The sequence below is a fragment of the Callospermophilus lateralis genome, chromosome 1, assembly GCF_048772815.1.
Source record: "Callospermophilus lateralis isolate mCalLat2 chromosome 1, mCalLat2.hap1, whole genome shotgun sequence".
Taxonomy (NCBI): domain Eukaryota; kingdom Metazoa; phylum Chordata; class Mammalia; order Rodentia; family Sciuridae; genus Callospermophilus; species Callospermophilus lateralis.
Window position 1 is genome coordinate 34,470,451 of NC_135305.1, and position 22,391 is coordinate 34,492,841.

Sequence of the window (22,391 nt, forward strand, 5' to 3'; positions counted from 1 at the left end):
GTCCTTGTGCTCAGCATGTGCTCCACCACTGAGTTATACACCCAGCCCACATTCACTTTCTTAAAAAATAAAAGTATAAAAAGACTGTCAAACTATATGATATCTTTTTTAGAGCAGATATTAGATCAAAGAGAGAGGAACTTCAAGCAGCAGGCTGTTTTATTATAAAGTGCTCATGAGGCAGAAATGACAGCATCACAGCAGCTGTTCTTTTAGTTCACTCCTCAAAAACAAGTTTTTGTTAGTGGTGCTGTGTGTATTAGATGCCATGTGCCTCCTCATCACTGAATTACCAAGACCAGAATGGTCCAGGAAAACAGGCTTGGCCAATCTGAAAGCGGCCGAGTACAAGAACATGCCCCAGAGATTGCCACTTTTAGCCACTTTATAATGTGTGCCAAGAACCTTAAATGGGCCGGGCGCAGGGGGTATACCTATGATTGCAGTGGCTCAGGAGGCTGGGACAGAAGGATTACGAGTTCAAAGCCAGCCTCAGCAAAAGCGAGGCACTAAGCAACTCAGTGAGACCCTGTCTCTAAATACAAAACAGGGGATGTGGCTCAGTGGTCAAGTGCCCCACGGTACCCCCGCCACCTGCAAAAAAAAAGAAAAAAAGAAAAAAAAACTTACATGGATCTTAAGTGTAGCTTGAAATCTAGCAAGTTGCTGCCAGTTTGATGATATGAAATTGGCTTAACTAAGTATCTCAACCATCAAATTTCTGGGTGGTACCTGAATATTCCAGATCTCACAGTCACTAAAGTTAAAAATGTGAAGTCAAACCCCACAACCTTACAAACTGGCAGTTCATGGTTTATGCCATACTTAATCTTGCAATGTTCATTGTGTTATCATTATCAACCAAGTTTCCCAAGCATTCTTAACACCACTTAGCTTGGCTGGGTGACACTTTACCAGGAATACATACCCAGAGACAAATCATGCTGTATTTAAACAATTTATGCACCTACACATACAAGACAATCATTAAAAGTCATCCAATATTAGTGACATTCTTTAGATTCTTGGAAGCATTTCTAAATTATAGATGAAGGCCTACAGCTAACATCAATTCCTCATCTTCCAACTTACTAAATTTCTGGCTTACCCATTTTTCCCATCAATCATTCTTATATTTACCTGTGTACCAACCCTTCCCTTTTCAAAAGTCTTTAATAGCTAAATTCACCTTTCTTATGATTTGAATACGCTGTCTTGAAAAAACCAGTGAGCATTCAAACAAAAAATCTACCTTTCATTAAACGTTTCTGAATTTCCTATTTCTCCAACTAGGAGAAACCTACTTTTGTTCCTTTTATTGGAAATGCACAGCTTGGGTTATTGCTCTGGAACAGGGACCGAGGTCTGTTTATAAAGATTTAATAGAATGGAGCCATGCCCATTAGTTTACATATTGTCTATGTAACCACTTTGGTACAACAGTAGAGCTGAACAATCACACCAAAGATCACTTCATTTAAAAGTCTGACCTCAGTTCTGGAAAAATAGTCTCCCGGAGGGTCAATGGCTCAACCTACAAAAGACAAAACTGAACTACTATATTACACAATAGAATGGTCCCAAACTCCTATAAAGGATTCACATCTCCAGCCAACTGTAAGGAATGTGGGCAGAACTAAAAGGGCAATCACAAGAAGACCACACTAGGATAAGACAAGGACTGGGAATCCACATGTGCATGAGGCCCAAACATCTTCCAAACAGTTCTTGTAGATATCAGACCATTCCCTCTTGGCCTAGCTCACTGTATCCTCCTTACTGTGATATGGCACAGTTATTCCATTTCTAGTTACCTCTAATGACAGAACTGTAGGAATACAAATGAGTAGAACGAAGTTTTAGGTATGACTTTTATTTTTTTCATGCCCAAGTAGGCCTAAGTGGTTGACTTTCACTGCTCCCCTGACTGTCCCCAGTGCCTCTACACCCCAAGAAGAAACATCTACTTTCACTTCACGGCTTGGAGAGTGCCTATGCTTTGGCAGCTGACTTATAATGGCTCAGAGTGCGAGCGGAAGGGTCAGTGGCATTGATCCACTTGGGCATCCAGTAATGGGTCAGCCAGTCAGCCCGGCCTGGATAGTGTTGTTCAAAGATTTGACGGTAATAATAGCCTTCTTTAGTTTGAGGAGTGTTGAAGGGGAATTTTTGGGCTGCAGCTGCCATCATCGCATCGTCAACCTGTAAGAATAAGAGTGTAAGAGCAGAATAGCCTTTTAAATGGCATGGAAATACCTGTGTTTGCTCTGTTACCACAAAACCAAAATAAAGAGAAAGCATGACAATAAATTGTACACGCATCACTTGGAAAATGCTACAATATCCATAACATGCACAGCTATAGTTAACTTTCAAAAAGTATTCACATGCATATTTCTAATACTTAGAGGTTATTTTATTCACTTGTGTCTAATGTCTGTAAGTATCCCAAAATAGGTTAAATGGCCAGTGCTGATTAGTAAGCCTCCCCTCTCCCTCTTTCAAATCTAAATACTACTTTATAAACCTTCTTTGCTTATTTCTTACATAATTGTTATTTTAAAAGAGATGCTATTTATAAGATTATGACTCTCTCCTACAGACAGCAAACATTCAAACCAAACATGAAAAGAACGGAGATTCCAGCTCTGCATCTAAATTATATTGCACAAACTGTTTTTAAAGACCTCGTACCTGATGTTCGACATATTCCTGTAAAATCTGAAACCAGGAATTCTTAACTGAGGTTATCCCATCGCTGAAGGCCTCTTTGGGTCGCCAGAGAATCTCCTTAGGAATCAAGTTGGAGTCTTCAAATGCCTCTCTCAGGAGATGTTTCTCTATCCCATTCTGACATGAAAACAGAAGAAGCATTAGCAAAAGTCACAGATGTAACCTGAGAGCAATAGGCAGTATTTATGTTGAGTTGATTTTACCTACTTTTGGAATTCTCATTTCTGGTGGCAGAGACAAGTAATAGGAAGAAAAGCGATGATCCAGAAATGGAACTCTCAGTTCAAGGCTTAAAGGAGAAAATTGAAAGATCTAAATCAAAATGGGTATTGAGTACCTGTCAATTTAGGTTCAGGCTCAGAGCTTCCAAGCAACGGAACCAGATTGATTAATGTTGGGATTATACAGCCATTTCAACAACCTCCTACTGACTGTTCTACACTAACAGATGAATACAGAAATCTTCATTCAAAATAATAGATATTATTTCATCTATTGCGTGTGATTATTGTTTTGAGACTATTACTTTTACTTTCCCTTATATGAAAAGTTAAATGTATAACTTGAAAAGCAGAAAAAGTTAAGGATCATGAGTGAGCTGATAATTAAGAATGTACCTTGCTTGGAACTGACTCCAAGTTTTTTCTAGATAATTTCTTCTCTTATTAACAACTGCAATAACAATTCAGTATATATTTTTTACCACTGATTAATATTTTCATATATAGTATGCAAAAGAAACCAATGTTTCACAATATTCCATCAAATGCCACATCATCTGTGTCCTGAATCCTAATGACCCTGGTTAGGGCAGACAGAATAGGGTATTAATCATGCATCAGGCTCATTCCCTATCTCCCATGTAATTATTTCCTAAACTCTCCCATGTAATTATTTCCTAAATTAAGTGTAATTCAGTAGAAGAAACTAAAATATTTAATGTCAGTTGTTTATCACATACAGTAAGAGTCTTCAATTCTCCAATGACCAGTTAAAACATGAAAACTTTAGCCAAGAGGGAACGAGAACCCTGGTTTTATAATCTAATCAAACCTTCCTTATCTTTGTGCCCTTAGAGTCACTACAGCATCAAAGAGGCATGGTGGGCACTCAATACTTGTTATATGGAGTTTACAGCCTTAGCTTTTTCTAAAAAGACTTAAAAAATAATTGTAGCTGCCTTCCCTGTGGGTCAGATGTAGAATGTTATTAAACTTTAAAGATGGGGCTGGGGATGTGGCTCAAGTGGTAGCGCACCCGCCTGGCATGCGTGCAGCCCGGGTTTGATCCTCAGCACCACGTACAAACAAAGATGTTGTGTCTGCCAAGTACTAAAAAATAAATATTAAAAAATCTCTCTCTCTCCCTCTCTCTCTCACTCTAAAAAAAAAAAAAAAAAAAAAAAAAAAAAAAAACTTTAAAGATGGAAACTATCCGAGGTAACCAACAGAAGACCCTCCTCCCCATTACCACAATAGCACTTTGACTTCAGCCCAATTCTTGGGGACTAAGTTAAGAAACCAGCTTCATTTGTTCTATAAAAGTCATACTTTACAACATATACTGACTGGGGAAAAAAAAATTGGCCACTGATCTTTTCCATTTTTGAAGGCTGTTTTTTCTTTAAACAATCGTCAAGTTACCCGTGAGCAGCAGTAGTCCTGTCTGCACGGAGAACATCAAACAAATAGAGTTCCTTCAGAAGTCTCTCACTCTCTTCCTCAGCCTTTTCAGGAGAAGGTGCCTATTTTACAAAGAAAGAACAGAACAACAGCTTTGCTTGTGGCACACCAAACTACTTTTACTTCTCTCTTTTAAGCATATTCCAACACCAAAGGTAGGTAAGATAGAAAGCTAAGCAAGCGGAAGGACAGGAGTAAATGTCTGGTTAGAGACAGGCAAGGTCTTATAAAACACACCTACCACAACTGCTAACATTACAACAGATAAAACAGATGAAGACATAGAAAGGTGATTGTAACTTTGTTCATTTTAAAGAATGAAAATCATCTGATACTATTATTAAGACTTCTTTCTTCCCCAAAGAAATACGAAACTGACACTACTGATTTCCTCATAAACTCAGAAGGTACTTAGAAAAGACACTGCTAACACTGAAAAGGAGTAGGACGGATAATAGAAAACAGTCAAATGTTTCCTACTAGCACAAATGTCCTCTGCTTCAGAGTGCTCACCTTGTGGAAATAAATGTAACCCTGCGTAAGTTCATCAGATCCCTCTCCAGAAAAGATCACCACACTGTCTGTGTTCTTCCGAATATACTTGGAAATTAAATACATGCCTTAAATAAGAGAGAAATCAATGTTAATGTCAACATAACCCTCCATCAAAAATACCTTTTTATTTGGCTTTCAGAAACAACTGCAGACTTTACTATTATACTAGACTTTGTATTAACAGAAAATAGTTTCCAAAATAATGACCTTACACAGATAAGCCATTTATATGTACTTAATTCAAAAGTTGTACCATTGCAGTAAACAGCCAGAAATCATTCTACAATTTTGTAAACAGGCTTAAAATTTCTAATGTTTTTAGACCAAGAACATATACCTTGAAATTTTGCTAAACTGAATAATACTCAAACACATAATAATCATGCATTACATGCTGGTATTAATACACAAAAATAAGGGTTTTACTATGGTTTAGACATGTCATTTGTTCCCCAAGGGTTCATGTGTTGGAGGCTTGGTCTATAGTGTGGCCATGTGACAGGTGGTAGGATCTGTAGAAGGTGGGCATGCTAAGAGCTGGGTGGGTCATTGGAGACATCCCCTTGTAAGGGAAGGGACTGATACAGTTCTCATGAGACTCTTAGTTCTGGAGAGGGCTAGTTATTATAAAAGAGCCCTTTCCTGAGTGCTGGCCTCCTGTCTCTCCTTGTAATCTTCGCTCTCATGCATGTTCCCACCTGGATGCAATCCACCATGAGGTGGCACAGCTGGGGGGTCTTGCCAGGCTGCCACACTGTTTGAACTTTCAGCCTCCAAACTTCAACTTAAATTAACTCCTTTTAAGTTATCTAACCTCAGGTATTTCATTACAGCCACATAAAATACACTAACAGAGGTAGTTTAGTTTTAATTTTTTTGGACTGACTTTACCCAAACACTCTCATTTACAATTTTATATAGTTAAGGCAGTTACATAAGTTGTTGAAACACGTCTGCCTGGTCCCTGCTCCACATCTTCCTAAACCAGTGGTCTCTTCCCCCCCCCACCCCGCCCCCCGGCCCGCCCAGGGCTAAGGAACTCAGGGCCAAGGAACTCAGGGCCTTGTGTGTACTAGGCAAGTGCTCTGCCACTGAGCTAAATCCCCAACCCCAGTGGTCTCTTCTTAACCTTTCTTTTAATTACCTCCCTCTCCTCAAGGGAAACTTTTGAATTCCCCCTGCTAATCCCACCCCCAACCCCATTAAATTTCAGTAACACAGATAAATTGTGTATCTACTTTCTCACTGTAATGTCTTAAAGGGCAAGAGATTTTTTTTTTTTTTTTTTTTTTTTTGTCCTCCAAGTTAAATGTTTTTAAAAAGAGGAAATATCTAAGCTACTGTTATTTTACAGGCTTAACAACATTGGCTTTTTTTGATTTGGGGTACATTTTCCATATCAATATGTATCCATCAGATAAAACTAGCATTATTTGTAGAGCTAAATAACTGTAGTGACTGATAAGTTGTAGATGGAATATTTACCAAAAGACATCTAAAGTAAGTATTCCTTAAGGAAAACAAGTTACAACATGCACGTAATTCCCCATTTTCCAAAGACTAGTGTTCCATCCATGTATCCATGGGGGACTGTTTCAAGGACCCCTTCCTTGTGAATACCCAAATTCACAAATGCTCAAGTCCTTTATATAATATGGACAGTATCTGCATATAATCCCACACAACTTACTGTACACAGGCATGCCTCATTTTATTATGCTTTGGCTTTATTATAATTCAGATATTTTGTTTCTTACAAAGTTATTTTCCCAAGAGCTCACATGACTATTAGGATTTTTTTAGCAGTAGAGTATTTTATAATTAATGTACATATATTTTTCAGACAATGTAGTTGCATACTTCACAGATCACATAGTTCAGTGTAAATATATCTTTTTATGTACTGGGAAACCAGAAACTTCATGATTCAATTTCTAGTAGTATTTGCATTACTGAAGAGGTCCAGAACTGAAATCATAATCACTCTGAGGCATAGTATGCCTGTGCTTTAAGTCATCTTTAGATGACTTATAATACCTAATACAAACAATGTAAATGCTATGTAAATAGTTGTTATACTATACTGCTTAGAGAATAATGACAAGAAAAAAAAAACAGTCTACACAAGTTCAGTACAGATTTAATCTTTCTTTTTTCAAATATTGCAAACCTCGGCTGGTTGAACCTAAGGATGAGGAACTCACAAATACAGAAGGCCAACTGGATAGCCCAAGAAACTACACAGTGAAACTAGAGAAACAAGGAGGAAAAAGGGTGGAAAATTGTATCCACTCTTTGGGGAAATATAAACAGTGGAGTCTAAACTGCGCATTTAGTATTTCCTTCACTCCAAAAGAAATTCATGGAATTGTTAAGTGATCTTAAACAATTTGCAATATAGGACTTTTGTTTGTACTCATTCTCTTTTTTTTAAAAAAGATATTTATTTTTTAGTTGTACTTGGACACAATACTTTTATTTTATTTATTTATTGCTTTATATGGTGCTGAGGATCGAACCCAGGCCTCAATTATGCTAGGCGAATGCTCTACTGCTGAGCCACTACCCCAGCCCCATGAACTCATTCTTAAATAACATTTCTTTAAACTAAAGGCCCATGTGTTCAAAGCTCGGCTCCCAGCCTGTGGAGCTACTGGAAGACAGTGGGACCTTTAGGAAGTGGGAGCTACTGGAAGGAAGTAGATGAGTGGGGTGTGCATGGAAGGAGTTATTGGGACCCTAACCCCTCCCCTTTTTTTCCCTTCTGGGTCAGCATGAAGAGAACAGCTTGACCTTAACATGTGCTCTCTTTTGCAATGTTCTGCCTCACCTCAAGAACAACAGAGCCAACTGACTAGGACTGAAACTTTTGAAACCATGAGCTTCAAAATAAACCATTTTTCCTTTTAACTTAATTGTTTCAGATATTTGTCACAGCAGAAGAAAGCTAACACACTAATTCTTGCAATAATTTTTTAAAACTTCATTATTTGTCTTCAGTATTAAAAAAAAAAACTTTTTAATAACATAAAATATCTTATCTTACCTACTGATGCTCGAACTGTTGTAATGTCATAAGTTTCCAAGGAAAATATAACTTCATCCAATGCCTGAATACCCTCCTCAGAGTTAAAAAGGATTTCATGATGTTCACTTCCAATATGATTTGCCACCTGATTAAAGAAATATTCAAATTCTTTTATTTAAAGGAAATAACCCTGAAAATGAAACAGATAGTACCTCACAAAACATGATAAATTTAGTAGTGAAAAATAAACAAGGGAAAATAAGAAAATATAATTCCCCAGGTCACCACAGTAAGAAGAAATAATTCTTCAGGCCACCACATTCAAGCCCCATTCTGCCAAGTGCCTCTGCCTGTTCCTAACCTCTCAACCACAAGAAGTAAATCTCCCATCAGCCCCTCCCACTTCAAGACTGAAACCTAAGAGTCAAGAGGCTCCCAATTAGTATCCCTCCCTCCCCACCAATTTTATCTAATCAAGTATCTTTCTCTAGTTAAACGTGCTTCCACTTTGAACTTGGCCTCCTTTTTATACTCCTAAAATGTCTAATATTAGACCCTGGGTGTTATTCCTACATAGAATGGCCCTTGGCTCCTTCTATTTTCTCAGGCTGTTTTGCGATCAGCTCTCATTGAGATTGATTTCTAGCTCTTTCTTACCCATTCTAAGTTCTTCCAGATCAAGAACCAGTTTCCCACACTGAATATGTGCAAGACCCCTCTGCCCATAGGTCAAAGCATTATGACTTATTTAAAAAAAAAAAAAACAGCTAATATTCACTACTTATTACATATGCTAGGTTCTACTCCACATATTTCAAATGAATTTTATATATATATATAAAATTAACCTCAAAACTATCCCATTATAGACACTTTTATATCCATTACATAAGTAAGGACTTTTATGATAGAGCCAGGATTTGAAACCAGAAGCTAGTCCCCAAGCCACAATCTTACCACCACACCAAGCCCTTACTTTCTGAAGTACAGAAATACTATCACAGGGTCTTTGTGAGGATTATATGGGTCATGGTAGATGACAGTACCTAGAGGACACTATTCAACTCAGCTGATGTTCAAAAGGCATTTCAATCTATTTTAACATATTTAATTCAAATCAATTACTAGGGTCAAAAGAGCGGTACAAACAGAATCTATGCTTGATTTTCATTCTAATAACAAGTCTGCTGTAATACATAATGGGCAAAGACAGCATTTTTACCTTTCGTTTTTTAAAATTTTATTTTTAGTAAATTATTAATTTATTGTAATTTGTATTACATGATGGCAGAATGCAATTTATTTCATATTACACATATAGAGCACATTTTTTCAAGTCACTGATTGTACACAGTATCTTACCTTTCTAGCAGCCAGTAAATCAGGGCTGTCCTCCATGCCAATTGCAAATGTCTGGAGAGCATACTGTACTTGGGCCTCTTTTAGTTGCTTCAGCAGAGTGGCAGCAACCAAGCTGGAGTCCAAGCCTCCTGCAGAAAAAAAGAGCAAGTATACTGGTTAGATGCTTAGCATTAGACAGGGATGCATATGATATACATCTGGACTGTAGTTTTACTATTTAAGATCCCCAAGTTTTTTAAATTGAAAGAACCTTAATAAGAGAAATATGTTTTTTATTGGACACTTGATAAGGTAACTATATAAAATAGTTAAAATCACTAGAGTTCTAAAGAATGTATACTAACTAGCTCTTACACTAATAATACAGCAACAGTGTAATTCTAAGTCACAGTATTAATATGAATATTAAATAGCTTACAAAAAACTTTTATGTCCTATAATAAAGGAAAGATTAAATCTTAGAACAAAAATATTTTATAGTCAAATCTCAGGGTGGCTACAAATCATTTCACTTAAACAAACATACAAAAAATATTATTATTATTATTTTTTTTTAAAGACCTCACCTGATAAAAGGCAACCAATACGTCTGTCTGTCATCAAACGCTTCTTAACAGCATTGTCAAAAAGGATGCGGAGGTTGCTCTTCACGGTTTCTATGTCAAAACCTATAAAAACAAAGTAAATCAAACAGCTCCAGAAAGGCTGGGGCTTCGTTAGTTATTGAAATGAGGTCCACAGTCACCCATTTCCACCATGATGGCAATCTCTCAGCAGGGGAGCCTGCCAAATCCCAATGTATCACCTCCAAGTGAATTAGGAAACGTACTGGCATGAGAACGTGACCATTTTCCTTTGGTGGGGGGTGCTGCAGGGGTGGGTGGGCTTCTATTACCTGGGAAGAGTTTCTCCACACTGTCATAGAGGACATGCAGAGGCTCATCCCTGCAGTGATGATATTTAACCATTTCCACAGATGCGACTTTGCCATTTGGTTTTAAATCCAAAACTTCATAATGTCCCGGAAGAAAAGGCTCTACTTTTAAAAAAGGAGCTGTGGAGTGTTTCAATGTAACAAGACCTACAAATCCAAAAAGATAATATTCAAATAAGGGAACACCTCATAGTAACTGTTATAACAATTAATATCCTATAAATTCCTACTTATTTCCCCCCTTTAATATACATCCATGTCCATTATATAAGTAAAATGGAGGTGGGGGTTAATCAGCCAAAGTTCTAGCATCTACTTACTGGGGAGATTAAAGTGGCATAGTGACTTACAGCAAAATTACTACTAATTTGTAGTAATTCAAAACAACGGAAGAACCTCCAGTATTCAATTCCCTTTCCCTAGCTGGAATTTCTGATCAGGAAAATTTTATTTTCTACAATAAAGCAAACAAACACATGAAGAAAGGATACAATTAAAGGGAAAAAAAGAGGAATTTAAATGTTAATTTTATGATATAATGGCAGTCATTTCTTTGTCATCACTGAGGTACTTTAAGAAAAGATCCTTTAACAAGCAAAATGCTCCACTGCTAGTATGTAAAAGTCACACATTTATCCCACAATCGTCTTTATATACCATGTAGGAATAAAAGCAGACAACTTAAATTTCTTCAGTAACTTCCTATAGGCAGTAACTAAACAGACATCACCATTACCTTTGACAGGAAAGTCAATATTTTACTGCCTATCTCTACAGAATACACAGCACGATTTACTACCTGAGCTTATTAACCCAGTAATCTCTGACTACAAAGATCAGACAAAGGACCCACATATTCTCACTAGCTCCCAGAGCTCAAGTGAGTTACATACTCCTGCAAGGGCCTCAGGATAATGAAAAGGCTTTAAGTAGAATGTATCAAGATCAAAATGGGTATGCAAAAGGGCACTGTTAAGGATACAGACAAGAAAATCAAGAAATTTTGGACAAATTGGACATGAGACTATAGTTCCATATCAAGAGCCCATAAGGTCTAAAGGAGACCCAGTAGAAGTAGAAATCTTTTTTTTTTTTTTTTTTCAAGTAACTTTGAAATCTGGAAAAATAAGTTCTCCTACTTTCTTCTTTTTCATGATTGAGGCTATTCTGGGCCCCTTATAAGTCAGTACGAATTTTAGAGTCAGCCCGTCAATTTCTATAAAAAGTCATTTGGGTTTCTGACAGAGATTGCACTGAATCTATCAATCGATTTGAAAAGTACTGTCATCTTAACAATGTGAAGTTTTTGATGCATGATCATGGGATACTTTTGCATTTATTTATATTTTATTACATTTTTAATCATGTTTTATAATATTCAAAGTACAAGTTTAGCACCTCTTTGGTTAAATTTATTCCTAAGTACTTTATTTTTTTGATGCCACTGTAAATGGAATTGTTTTCTTTCATTTTCAGAATGTTCACTGCAAAGTATATAGTGTTTACTGCATATGTCAATCAAAAACAACTGTTTGTATACTGATTTTGTATACTGCAATCTTGCTGAACATCTTTCTGAGATTTGTATCTAAAATATACAAGGAATTATTACAATTAAGTAACTAGATAGATGACTCAATTACAAATGGGTAAACTCTTCTGTAGTTAAACAGTGGATTACTTGGTGATTTAAAAAAAGCAGGGGGGCATCAAGTTAATGACATTCAGGAACTTTAAATGCACATTGCTAAGTAAAAGAAGCCAGTCTGATGAGGCTATGTACTATATGAGCATAACTTTAAAATACTCTGAGAAAAGCAAAATTATAGACATTAAAAAGATCAGTGCTTGCCAGAATAAGAGAAAAGATGACGGTGAATCACAGATATCACAGATTTTTAGGACAATGAAACTATTCTACATGGTACTTTATGATAGATACATGGTAGTATGCATTTGTTAAATACAAAGAACTATATAATACAAAGAGTGAACCCCAATGTAAACAATGGACTTCAGCTAATATAATATATCAATACCAATTCATCAATCATAACAAATGTAACAGTCATGCAAGATGCCAACAGTGGAGAAAACTAGTAGGACAGAGGTAATATATGGGCACTCCGTACTTACCACTCAAATTTTTTGAGACCATAAACTTCTCTTTAAAAAAAGTCTATTAATTTTTAATGAAATAATCCTCAGCAGGAAGAAAAAAATGGGAAAGACTCTGTAGACATTTCTCCAAATATATACAAATAGCCTATAAGCACATGAAAAGATTCTTGACATCATTGTCAGAAGGGAAATACAAAACCAAAATCACAGCAAGATACCATGTCACACACACTAGACTCAAAATATTCACGTGTAAGTGTGAGGAGATGAAGAACTGAAACTTTCACACGTTGCTGATGAGAACATAAACTGATACAGCCATTTTGGAAAACAGTCTGTCAATTCCACAAACAATTAAGTACAGTGACCATATGATCTAGGAATTCCACTCTTAGGTATATACCTAAGAGAAATAAAAACATACGTCCACAAAAACTTGCACACAAATATTTACAGCAGTATTACTAATAAATGGATAAATAAATGTGGTATGTAATGAAGTATTATTTGGCAATAAAAAGGAAGTGCTCACAACACAGATAAATCTTGAAAATATTCTACTAAGTAAAAGAATCCACAAAATTCCATATAATGATATGAATTTATCCATATGGAATGTCCAGAATAGGACATTCATAGAGACAAAAAGCAGATCGGTAGTTGCCAGGGGCTAGAGGGTAGGGTAAGGAATGTTGTAGATGACAGATAAAAAGAGAAGGGGAATGACAGAAAAAGGGTACAGGATTTCTTTTTGAGGTGATAAAAAATATTCTAAAATTATCTGGAGTGCTGGTTACACATATCTGTGATAGTAGCTATGATAAGGTTCCACGGTGCAATAACTACAGGGCCAACCCTGTGATTACAATTTGACACAGGAAAACTTGTAATATACATACAGGATCAAACTAGATGCAGAGTATATCAGCATAATAAAAACATAAATGTACTATAGACTCATACCTCAAGGATTACAGAATTTAAATATTGAAACAGGGAGGCCCATTCCTCTGTTTAAAAATAAAACATACCTCTAAGGATCCATGACAGTCACTTGTAAAATTGTGATTGCTCCTCCCCAGGGTTTATCAAATATGATTTAGAAGAAAACACAAAACCAGGACACAAATGAAAAATCACAAAAAAATTCCCTCATTACCTTTAGCTTCTGAACACACAGCCAGAAATCCATCTTCTGTCATGGCTTTAAACAAAGGTCTGACTCCATAGGTATCTCTGCCCAGGAACACTTTCTTATTGGCAGTGTCCAGTAAAATAAAAGCAAACACCCCATCCAACAGACAAATGGTTTGCTCAATTCCTCCTTTGTCGTACAGATGAAGGATTATCTCACCATCCACTTTTGTCTGGTATTCGAATTCAAAATGCTGTTGCAACTTAAAAAACAGAACAAAACAAAAATGTCAGCATGCTTGTGTGTTCACTAATAACTTTTTATTGCAAAGTTGATTCAGTATTTCTGTGCTTTATAATTATTTCAAGCACTTTAGTGGTTTAGAAGAATTGTTGCATTATCAAAATACAGCTTATTTCAACCTATGATTCTGCTAGTTTTTTTACAACATAAGGTTAGTGTCTTAGTTGCTATCTTATAAATGGGATGTACAGTGGCAATGTACCAGAATAGTTAAGGCATGTAGGGATGAAAATGCATATTATATACATACTCTGTATGTAATACACCTATATTTACATATACAGTCATCACTTGATATTCGTGGGGGATTGGTTCCAAAATCCCACCCAGATAACAACATCTGCAGATGCTTGAATTCCTTAAATAAAATGTTGTAATATTTATTATATATAACCTACAAATATCCTTTGGTATAGTTTAAATCATCTCTAGATTATCTATAATACCTGACACAATATAAATGCATGCTATGTAAATGGTTGTTAGACTATATCGTTTAGAGAACAAGAAAACATTCTTGTACATTCTCAGTACAGAGACAATTTTCTCCCCAAATATTTTCCATCCAGTTAGTTGAATTTGGGGATACAGAATCCACAGACATGGAGGGCTGACTGCATATGCCTAAGTTAAGGAAACAGTTCACCCAGTTGCCAAAACACAATGACACAAATGTGTTTTCAGCAACTATGAACTTTTGGTCTGGGAATAGAGTATTGCCTAAGGTTCTTCCTGATCAGCCTCAAAGACCTACCTGTGAAAATTTAAAGCAAAAAAAAAAAAAAAACACCACTTTCTGACAAATAAATGACTCTACCACAATGACAAATACATAATCCAGAACAAAGCTACGTGTCCTCAGGGGTGAACTACCACATCCACACTCCACCACTGCAATGGCATTAAAGCTACTTCTCAGTGATAGAGAAAATGACAGTGGGGCTTTATCAGTCCACATGCCCCAAAGGAACAGAAGAGATGGTCACTGCCACCACATGCAGAATGCTTGATTAAACTGTGGCTAATTCAGTGGCTCTACCACTGACAAACTTCTGAGGGTGTCAAGTCCTTAGAGTGTGCTTTCTCTGTACTTAAACTCACATTGTTGGCTGATAAGAGAGAGAAGTTAGCAGAAACAAAATCAGGTGGAAAGCTTGAATAAGCTTAAACATTCAGAACATGCTTCCAATTTTCAAAAAGTAAATCTATAACGTTTGACCTATAAATATGCTTCACAGTCTAGATCACTTCCTAACATCTGAACCTTGTATCTATAAAAGCACTCACAATCTACACAAAAAAGAGCTTTGGCTATTTCTATGGTGCCACCACCTAGTCACTCCTCCTTGCTTTGAGACACTACCAGGATGGTCCTATCATTAGCAGGTGGGATCTGAAAAGTTTCCTGCTAACCCTTCTGGGCAGAAATACCTGAAGGATAATTAACCCTAATGCATTTGGTGATAATAGCAAGTAACAGCTTTCCAAATCTACCTCCCCCATCTCTAACCTCTTCTCTTTGACCTAAACCTTGCAGGCAATTTATTCAAAGAGTAGAGGGGTCACTTGGTTGATGATTCAATGGTTAAGTACCATTTGCTACTCTCCTAAAAACACACTTCAATGTTTCCCTTTAGATAAAAGCCCCATATCTTTCCACCATCCCAAAGTCATACTGGCATTTGACTTGGTAGTTGTGAACCCCAGACTTCTTCATTCAGTCTCCCTCCAATCCCAGCACTCTGTATTTTTGTAGTAGCAATACTTTATTTTCACCCAGATCCCAGAAAAAAAAAAAAAAAGGAGCTTTGTAGCTTATGTTACAGAATACTCTAGATAAGACTAAAATATTTATTTTACTCCTTAGGTAGGTTTCTAGCAGCCCAAACTCAGATACTTGGTAGAAGCAACAGAACTCTGCAAATTTCAATATATTTAACTGATTTAGAAAAAAAAATATTTAACTTATAACTTACTAACAAAATTAACAAGCAGCAATTTTGTTTAAACAAAATAAGGTATTTCTTACTTCATTTAAGGGAAAACCCAGGCCAATATTGCTATAGTATAATGTAGTATTCCCATGATGTATAAGATATTGATTTGACTTCCAAAGACATTTGAACTGCTCCCCTCTTCTCACTCCCACTAGCATGAAACTCCATTCTTACCTTTTCTCTTCCCCATTTCATCTCCAAGTACCTAGAAAAATAATGACCATGTATATAGGCCCTTAATAAATCTGTGAAAGGAATTTTCTGAATAATAAAAAGCTCTGCAAATGAGAAGTCTATTAAGAAAATTCCTATAAGCAAACAACAAGGCAAAAGCTATTGTTCAGATGTAAAAATAGCCAAAGGGTGGCTAGAATATAAATCCCTACCAATATCGATGGAATATATAAAGAAGTCTCAAAAAACACCAAGAAAAATCACAACTAAATGCTTAAACCTTAACTAAAATATGCCTCAAAACCAAACAAAACAAAATTAAAAAAAAAAAAAAAAAAAAACCCAAACAGCTCTTAAAATACTCTTAGAGACACTTGGGAAATTTAAATATGAACTGGATATTAGATGATATTACTAACTCTTGGGTTTAATAATTGTATTGATATTAGGTAGAAGAATGTGTGTATTCTTGGGTGACAAATGCTTAAACAGAGAGAGGGAAAGTGTCTTCCTATTTGTAACATACTCTCAAATTATTCAGCCAAATAATGAATATATTCATGTGTTTAAGAGATAAAGCAAATAAATATTAAGAATTATTTAATCAAGATGCTCATTGTTCTTTTTTTATGTTTGAAACTTTTTCAAGATAAAAAGTTAGGGAGTTGATAAAAAATAACTTATAAATTGTATGTAAATTACTTTGAAACATTAGCTAAATAATCTTGTATTAGAAGATTGTCAAATTCAGCTTCCTAGGATCCAAATTTCCATCCTCTCACCCACTCTTACCTTGAGAATAAGCTTCACTGCATTAGAAAGTTGTACCAATTTTAGTGCTGCTAAAAGTATTAATGTACTTGACTGCATCCAGCCCACCCACATCTCTGCCCTTTGATTCTAATTAAGTATGCAACTACAGTAATACTCAGTGGCAGTATTATGTAAACACTGTAAGTACAGTCATCTCCAAACTACTAAATTCTGTACCTTCCTTAAAAACCTCAACTGCTGCTGCCCTTAGAATATTTCTACTTCTTAGCGTGGCTATGAAGTGCTGCTCCATGGTCGTGCCCACCTTCCCAACCCTACCTTCCCTACCTCCCCCTAACTCACTAAGATCCCAGGGCTGCTTCCCACACAGGGCTGTTCCACGTGCAATTTCCCTCTAAAGAGAGTGATCGTCCCAACCTTGCTTGTCCATCAGGTCTCAGTTCAAGTGCTGCTTCAAGAGCCCTTTTCTGACCACCATCCTGGATGTGGGTGTCCCATATTCATCACCTGTGTATGTGTTCTTTCAGAAAACCTATTATATGAACAAATTTTTTCCTGTTCCCTAATATTTCTTCAGTCAAAATGGGGGGCATTACCAACTAGTAAAACCCCAAGCAGCAGCTGGTTTTATCCACTGACGTTTTCAAAACAAAATGCACCTGGACCCCTATGTACAATCTCTACAGCAAAAACACTGAACAGAAAAGCAGTCATGACTACCAAAGAGGACCCAAATACTGAATTTGACAAGAACTTCCATCTAGGATTATTTGGCTAGAGTTTCATATAAAATTCACATACAATTTGCAAGTTATTATTTACCTCCTTTCCCAACTTTGAATTTTGAAAAAATTACAAATATGCAGACTAAAGCAATGAGCACCTAGATTAAATCAACTGTTAATATTTGCCCATATTTGCATACAATATCTCATACACAAATGCACAGTTATTATTTAGATGAATTACATGAGAATATGTTGTAGATATTATGATACTTTTCCTCTATATATTCCATAATAAGCTCCACTTAAGTGCAATCTTAACCCTCTTCTTTACTACTGTAACTCCAGTATCTAATACAAAAAACAGCACAGGCACAATTAATATTAAAAATTTTAATAGAAAAAAATTCTAAGAGCTGAATTTTTTTTTTTTTTTTTTTTGGTGACCAAGAAAATTCACCTCTTTGTGTTATCAGTGTCTTGTATACTTGTATGACTAGAGCAAATGTAAAAAGTAAAAAAGCATTATACAAAATATTTTAAAACACTTGACTAGTTTTGAGGTTTTGCTTACCGCCTTGTGGTTGTAGATTTCACCATTGTAACAGAGCCACAAATAAGGGTATTTCTTCAGTCGAATTGGCTGCATTCCAAATAGTGGATCAACCACCGCCAACCGGTGAAATCCAAAGCAGCAGTTGGTATATCCATTGACGTTCTCAAAACGAAATGCATCTGGACCCCTGTGCGCAATCTTCATAGCACTCAGACACTGAACAGAAAGGCAGTCATCACTGCCAAAGAGGGCCCAAATGCCACACATGGTGCAATGAAGCTATAAACTTTCTATGAAGAGAAAAGCAGACCAATCAAATATTCAACATCCAATCCAAGTCTGATTAATCCTCCATTCTAGAAACCTGCATTAACCACTTCAAAGGGTGAAACATAAACCATCTTATCTACAGCAATTTTCCATTACGTTGGCAAACACACAGAAGTAGAAGATTTGATTTACTTACAAGTATGCAAAATGGATGGATGACCTTTGCACCTAACCAGCTACAGCAGCTTTTTCTTTTGCACAGGTCAGGCAAAATCTACATCTCTTCCCACCTTATGATTTGGTGGTCAACTACAGCTGGCAGCATCCAGGTAAAATTCAGTCTTTGCAGCCTAGGTTTCCTCCCAAGATACAGACATGCATAAAGGCTGCTTCCAGCCAAACTTTTTCCACTCCAGAATCACAAAAGCCCTTAACAATCCAGGAAACTATCCTCTTGGGTGTCCTAGACAATTAAATGCCCTCTAACTATACTAACTGTAGGTGGAATATGGCAGGTATAAAAGCAGATGTTATATGCTAAGTATAATATTAAGATAAAGTTCTTGCAAGATTTTCATATCTTCTAGCTTACCTTTAAGTAATTTATTCAAATGTGATTGAAGAATCAGAAAAAGAAAGCAATATAATCTGATATCAAATATTCTAACAAAACATTCTTCATTGACACAAGATACAAAATCTTCACTATCAAAATGTCCTAGATGACAAAAATGTTCTCAAATATTTTGGTGTCAAGGCTGCACTGGTCAGTAAGAAAGCAAAGTATATAGCAACATCCCTGGAAAAAAAAAAATTAAAAAACACTTGGCACATTCCTGTAACCCAGAAAGTAAATAATCCTTAAAATGTTAATTCAATTTCCAATTTCATTATCAACTGTGAAATAAAAGGCTACTTCATTTGGATACTGCCAGCTCAGTTATTTTAATTGAATATCTGTAACTTGAAAAAATAACTACTTCTATATTTTTTTTAAAATGCAAATCTGCAGCAAATGTACAGATAATTTAGGACAAGCACACTATATACTATAACATATATTCAAATTACATCATTCACTTTGAGCAATCCTTTGAGGACATTTAAAATGAAACAAAGCTTTGGTTGCCCTTTAAGACCTGATCAAAATAATGGAAAATGGTACCAACTTAAGCAGTTTGGAAATGAAGTAGCACAAGTCCTATGCAGTCCCTTGCATGCACTTGGCCAAACAGCCTAAAATGAAAGAATTACCAATTTAGTGAAAGATTCACTACCACTTAAGATAACTACTGATAAACAATCTATGAAGGTTACAAATAGGGTAGGAAAGTGCTTTGAAAATCAAGTGTGATCATCAGAAGCATTTACTTTAAACTTCTTAATGCTAACTACTGAATCCCAGTATTAAGCCTCTAACAGGGAAACACACCCTAACCACTAAATTAAAGGGAAAAGAGGAAGACAATTTTGTGAAGCATACTTATTTCTCTAGAAGAAAAAAAAATTAAAACCATAACCTATTTTTTATAGTTACTGGAATCACTCTTATAAGTCAGCAAAAGTCGTCTTATTTGCTATATTTATTCCTCACTGCTTTTGCCTGTTCCCAGTCATTTTCCATATTTCCTTCTAAACTTACACAGCTGTGCTATGCAATAGCTATATGAGCCATATACGTGGCCCCATTAAAAAAGTACAAAAGGTGGAATTTAAAACATTTAACACAATACACCCAAAACAGTATCAACATGTAAAATCAATATGAGATATTTTACATTGCTTTTCCTACTAAATTCGTCAAAATCTGGTGTATTTCACATGTACAGCACATCTCCAATTCAGACCAGCCAGCAGTTCAAATGTTCAAAATATAAGATAACATGACAGCTACCAAATTAGCCACTTCAGTATATTTAATTTCTGTGCTTACCAATTACTTAAACTTCCTCAGATCACTTAGTTTTTACTTATGATTTCAGTAACCAACCAAGGGACAGGTGCAAGACCTACCTTACTTATAATGTTATCAATGAAAAAATAGTTTCTCAGTGCTTCCAAATTATTCATCAAGCACCCAGAGAAATGAAGAAATCATGTAGGCCACGGGCTGAGAAGAAAACTCCTTTTATTTAAAAGAGTAACATTAATCTGAAAGAACAGCTGTCCATTCAGTAAAGGCATGTAGTTCTTTTGCTTTTTTCTGTACTTAGCCTCCTATTTCCCTAAACAGATCTTTTCTTGGCAGGGTTTGTTCAGCAAGTCACTTGTTGGGCGTGGCTGGTCTCTGTCCAGGGGTGGGACATGGGGTGGGAAAGGGGTGGGGGAGGAGTAAACACACACGTACAGGCTTCCAGGCGATGACTGCCAAGCCAGAGACTTCCCCTCCTGAACCAGGACCTAGCCACTGCATCGCCCCTCCACACCCGACGGCGCACTGGCCACGTGCACGCTCCCGCAGGTCCGCAGCAGGGCCCTGGGACTGCTACAATTTCACAGGATTCAACGCCATATGGTTAAAAATAATAACATTTACTGAGGCCAAACTTCTCTCTCAAGCAGCCTGGCCCCGGGTCGCCATTCAATCAAACCCTCAGGACCGGGACGGAGGTCCTCCCTGACCAACCTGGGGCCAGGTGCGCAACAATCGCAGGCTTCAGCCCCGCCCTCGGTCCTCTGCCGGCGCTGCAGCATCCGCCGGCGCTGGGGAGCCGCGTGTGTCGGGTGCCAGGCTGCCACACGTCAACCTCGCCCCCCGCCCCCGGGCACACGAAGGGCGCTGCGCTAAGCGGCCGCGGCTTACCTAGTAGTGAATGGGTCGGACGGGCAGAGGGAAGGAGACCAAGGTTGTGAAGTGCTGGAGGGACCGCCGGCCTCTTCTCGACTTACAGCCGCCTGGCTCCTGTAATGCGTGCGGGAAGTTTCATCATTCCGGCGAGGACCAACCAGCGCGCAGGGGCGTGGCCTCCGGTGCGGGCCTGCAGACGCGGAGGGCGGTGCCCAAGGCGGGGCGGAGGGGGCGGAGTGGTAGGGAGCGAGGAGGAGCGACTGTGCTTCCGTTTCCTTGAGGTGTTGGGTTACCTGTTAAAGGATCGCTTCAGAGGTCTGGCTAAGTGCCACCCTGGTACCTAGGACTACCTGACCGTCTGGCAATTAGAGGGCCTTCCGTACTTGGTTTGTTCCTAGGGAAATCATCACCGATTTGGGCTGCAGTGTCCTCACTGCAGCAGATTTCCTCATACCTTTAATTTAAAGTCTTGAGTTCTCCTTTTCTAAGAGACAGTCTGATGCATACATGTAGATATGTAAGCATTTGCTAAAATAATAACCAGCAATGGGGAGAAGATTAGCTCAAAGGATGGCTATTGTGTTCTGCCTCCCTCCAGGCAGCATTAAATTTGCCTTCCTGTAGATATAATATATCTCAGTATGTTTGTATTTTGTGATGGGTCGCGGTTGTATTCCAACTCAACCAGCTTGTGACCTTCCTGGTTGTGTTGGTGTCTTCACCTTTTGAATACTCAGAGTTCAGCAAATGCCGCTAAGTGGCTTCTAAACATATATTTGATTCAATTGTATTCCTCATTATATTTGGCTTTTGACATATTTCACTTTAAGAAAAGGTTGAATTCTTGACTGGATTTGACAACAACTTGTGTGACTTGTAGGATATACTTATCCTACAAGCTCTTTAGGTTTCCATCTTTTTTCCGATCTGTAGAATTATCCCCCAGTGCTGGGGATTGAACACAGAGCCTTGTGCATACTAGCCTATCTCTCCATCTTTAGAATAAGGAAATTAAAACCCGAAAGAGGTCCTTCAAGCCCTGAAATTCTAAGTCATGGAGTGATAAGAGCTCTTGAGAGCCATGATACTGAGGGAGGGAAGTTAATTCATGTCATCCTACCCTCCAATCTAATATTTTAAAGTAAAAATAATATTACAATGTGGAAATTTTTGCATTAGGGTCAATTAGAAGTAAATTATTCAAATTTACGTACCTGCACTTGTAGACACAGAATGTGAAATCAGGTCCTTCTA

At 37.2% G+C, this 22,391-nt stretch overlaps 1 protein-coding gene across 2 annotated transcripts; it reads right to left on the reverse strand.

Annotated features, from left to right (window-relative positions):
• Positions 1 to 1,814: 1,814 nt before the first annotated feature.
• Positions 1,815 to 21,255, reverse strand: Asns (asparagine synthetase (glutamine-hydrolyzing)). 2 transcript variants are annotated; one of them, XM_076861507.1, is made up of 13 exons: positions 21,153 to 21,255; positions 18,942 to 19,148; positions 18,098 to 18,369; positions 13,575 to 13,812; positions 10,256 to 10,441; positions 9,927 to 10,028; positions 9,361 to 9,488; positions 8,017 to 8,143; positions 4,929 to 5,035; positions 4,377 to 4,477; positions 2,941 to 3,022; positions 2,695 to 2,850; positions 1,815 to 2,202 (listed from the first exon to the last, which is right to left on the reverse strand). In XM_076861507.1, the coding sequence occupies exons 3-13, from the start codon at positions 18,344 to 18,346 to the stop codon at positions 1,993 to 1,995; spliced, it is 1,686 nt and encodes a 561-aa protein (XP_076717622.1). In that variant the 5' UTR covers positions 18,347 to 18,369; positions 18,942 to 19,148; positions 21,153 to 21,255; the 3' UTR covers positions 1,815 to 1,992. The 2 variants fall into 2 exon arrangements, with proteins under 2 accessions (XP_076717622.1, XP_076717625.1); XM_076861510.1 differs by lacking the exon at positions 18,942 to 19,148.
• Between the last annotated feature and the right edge of the window lie 1,136 nt (positions 21,256 to 22,391).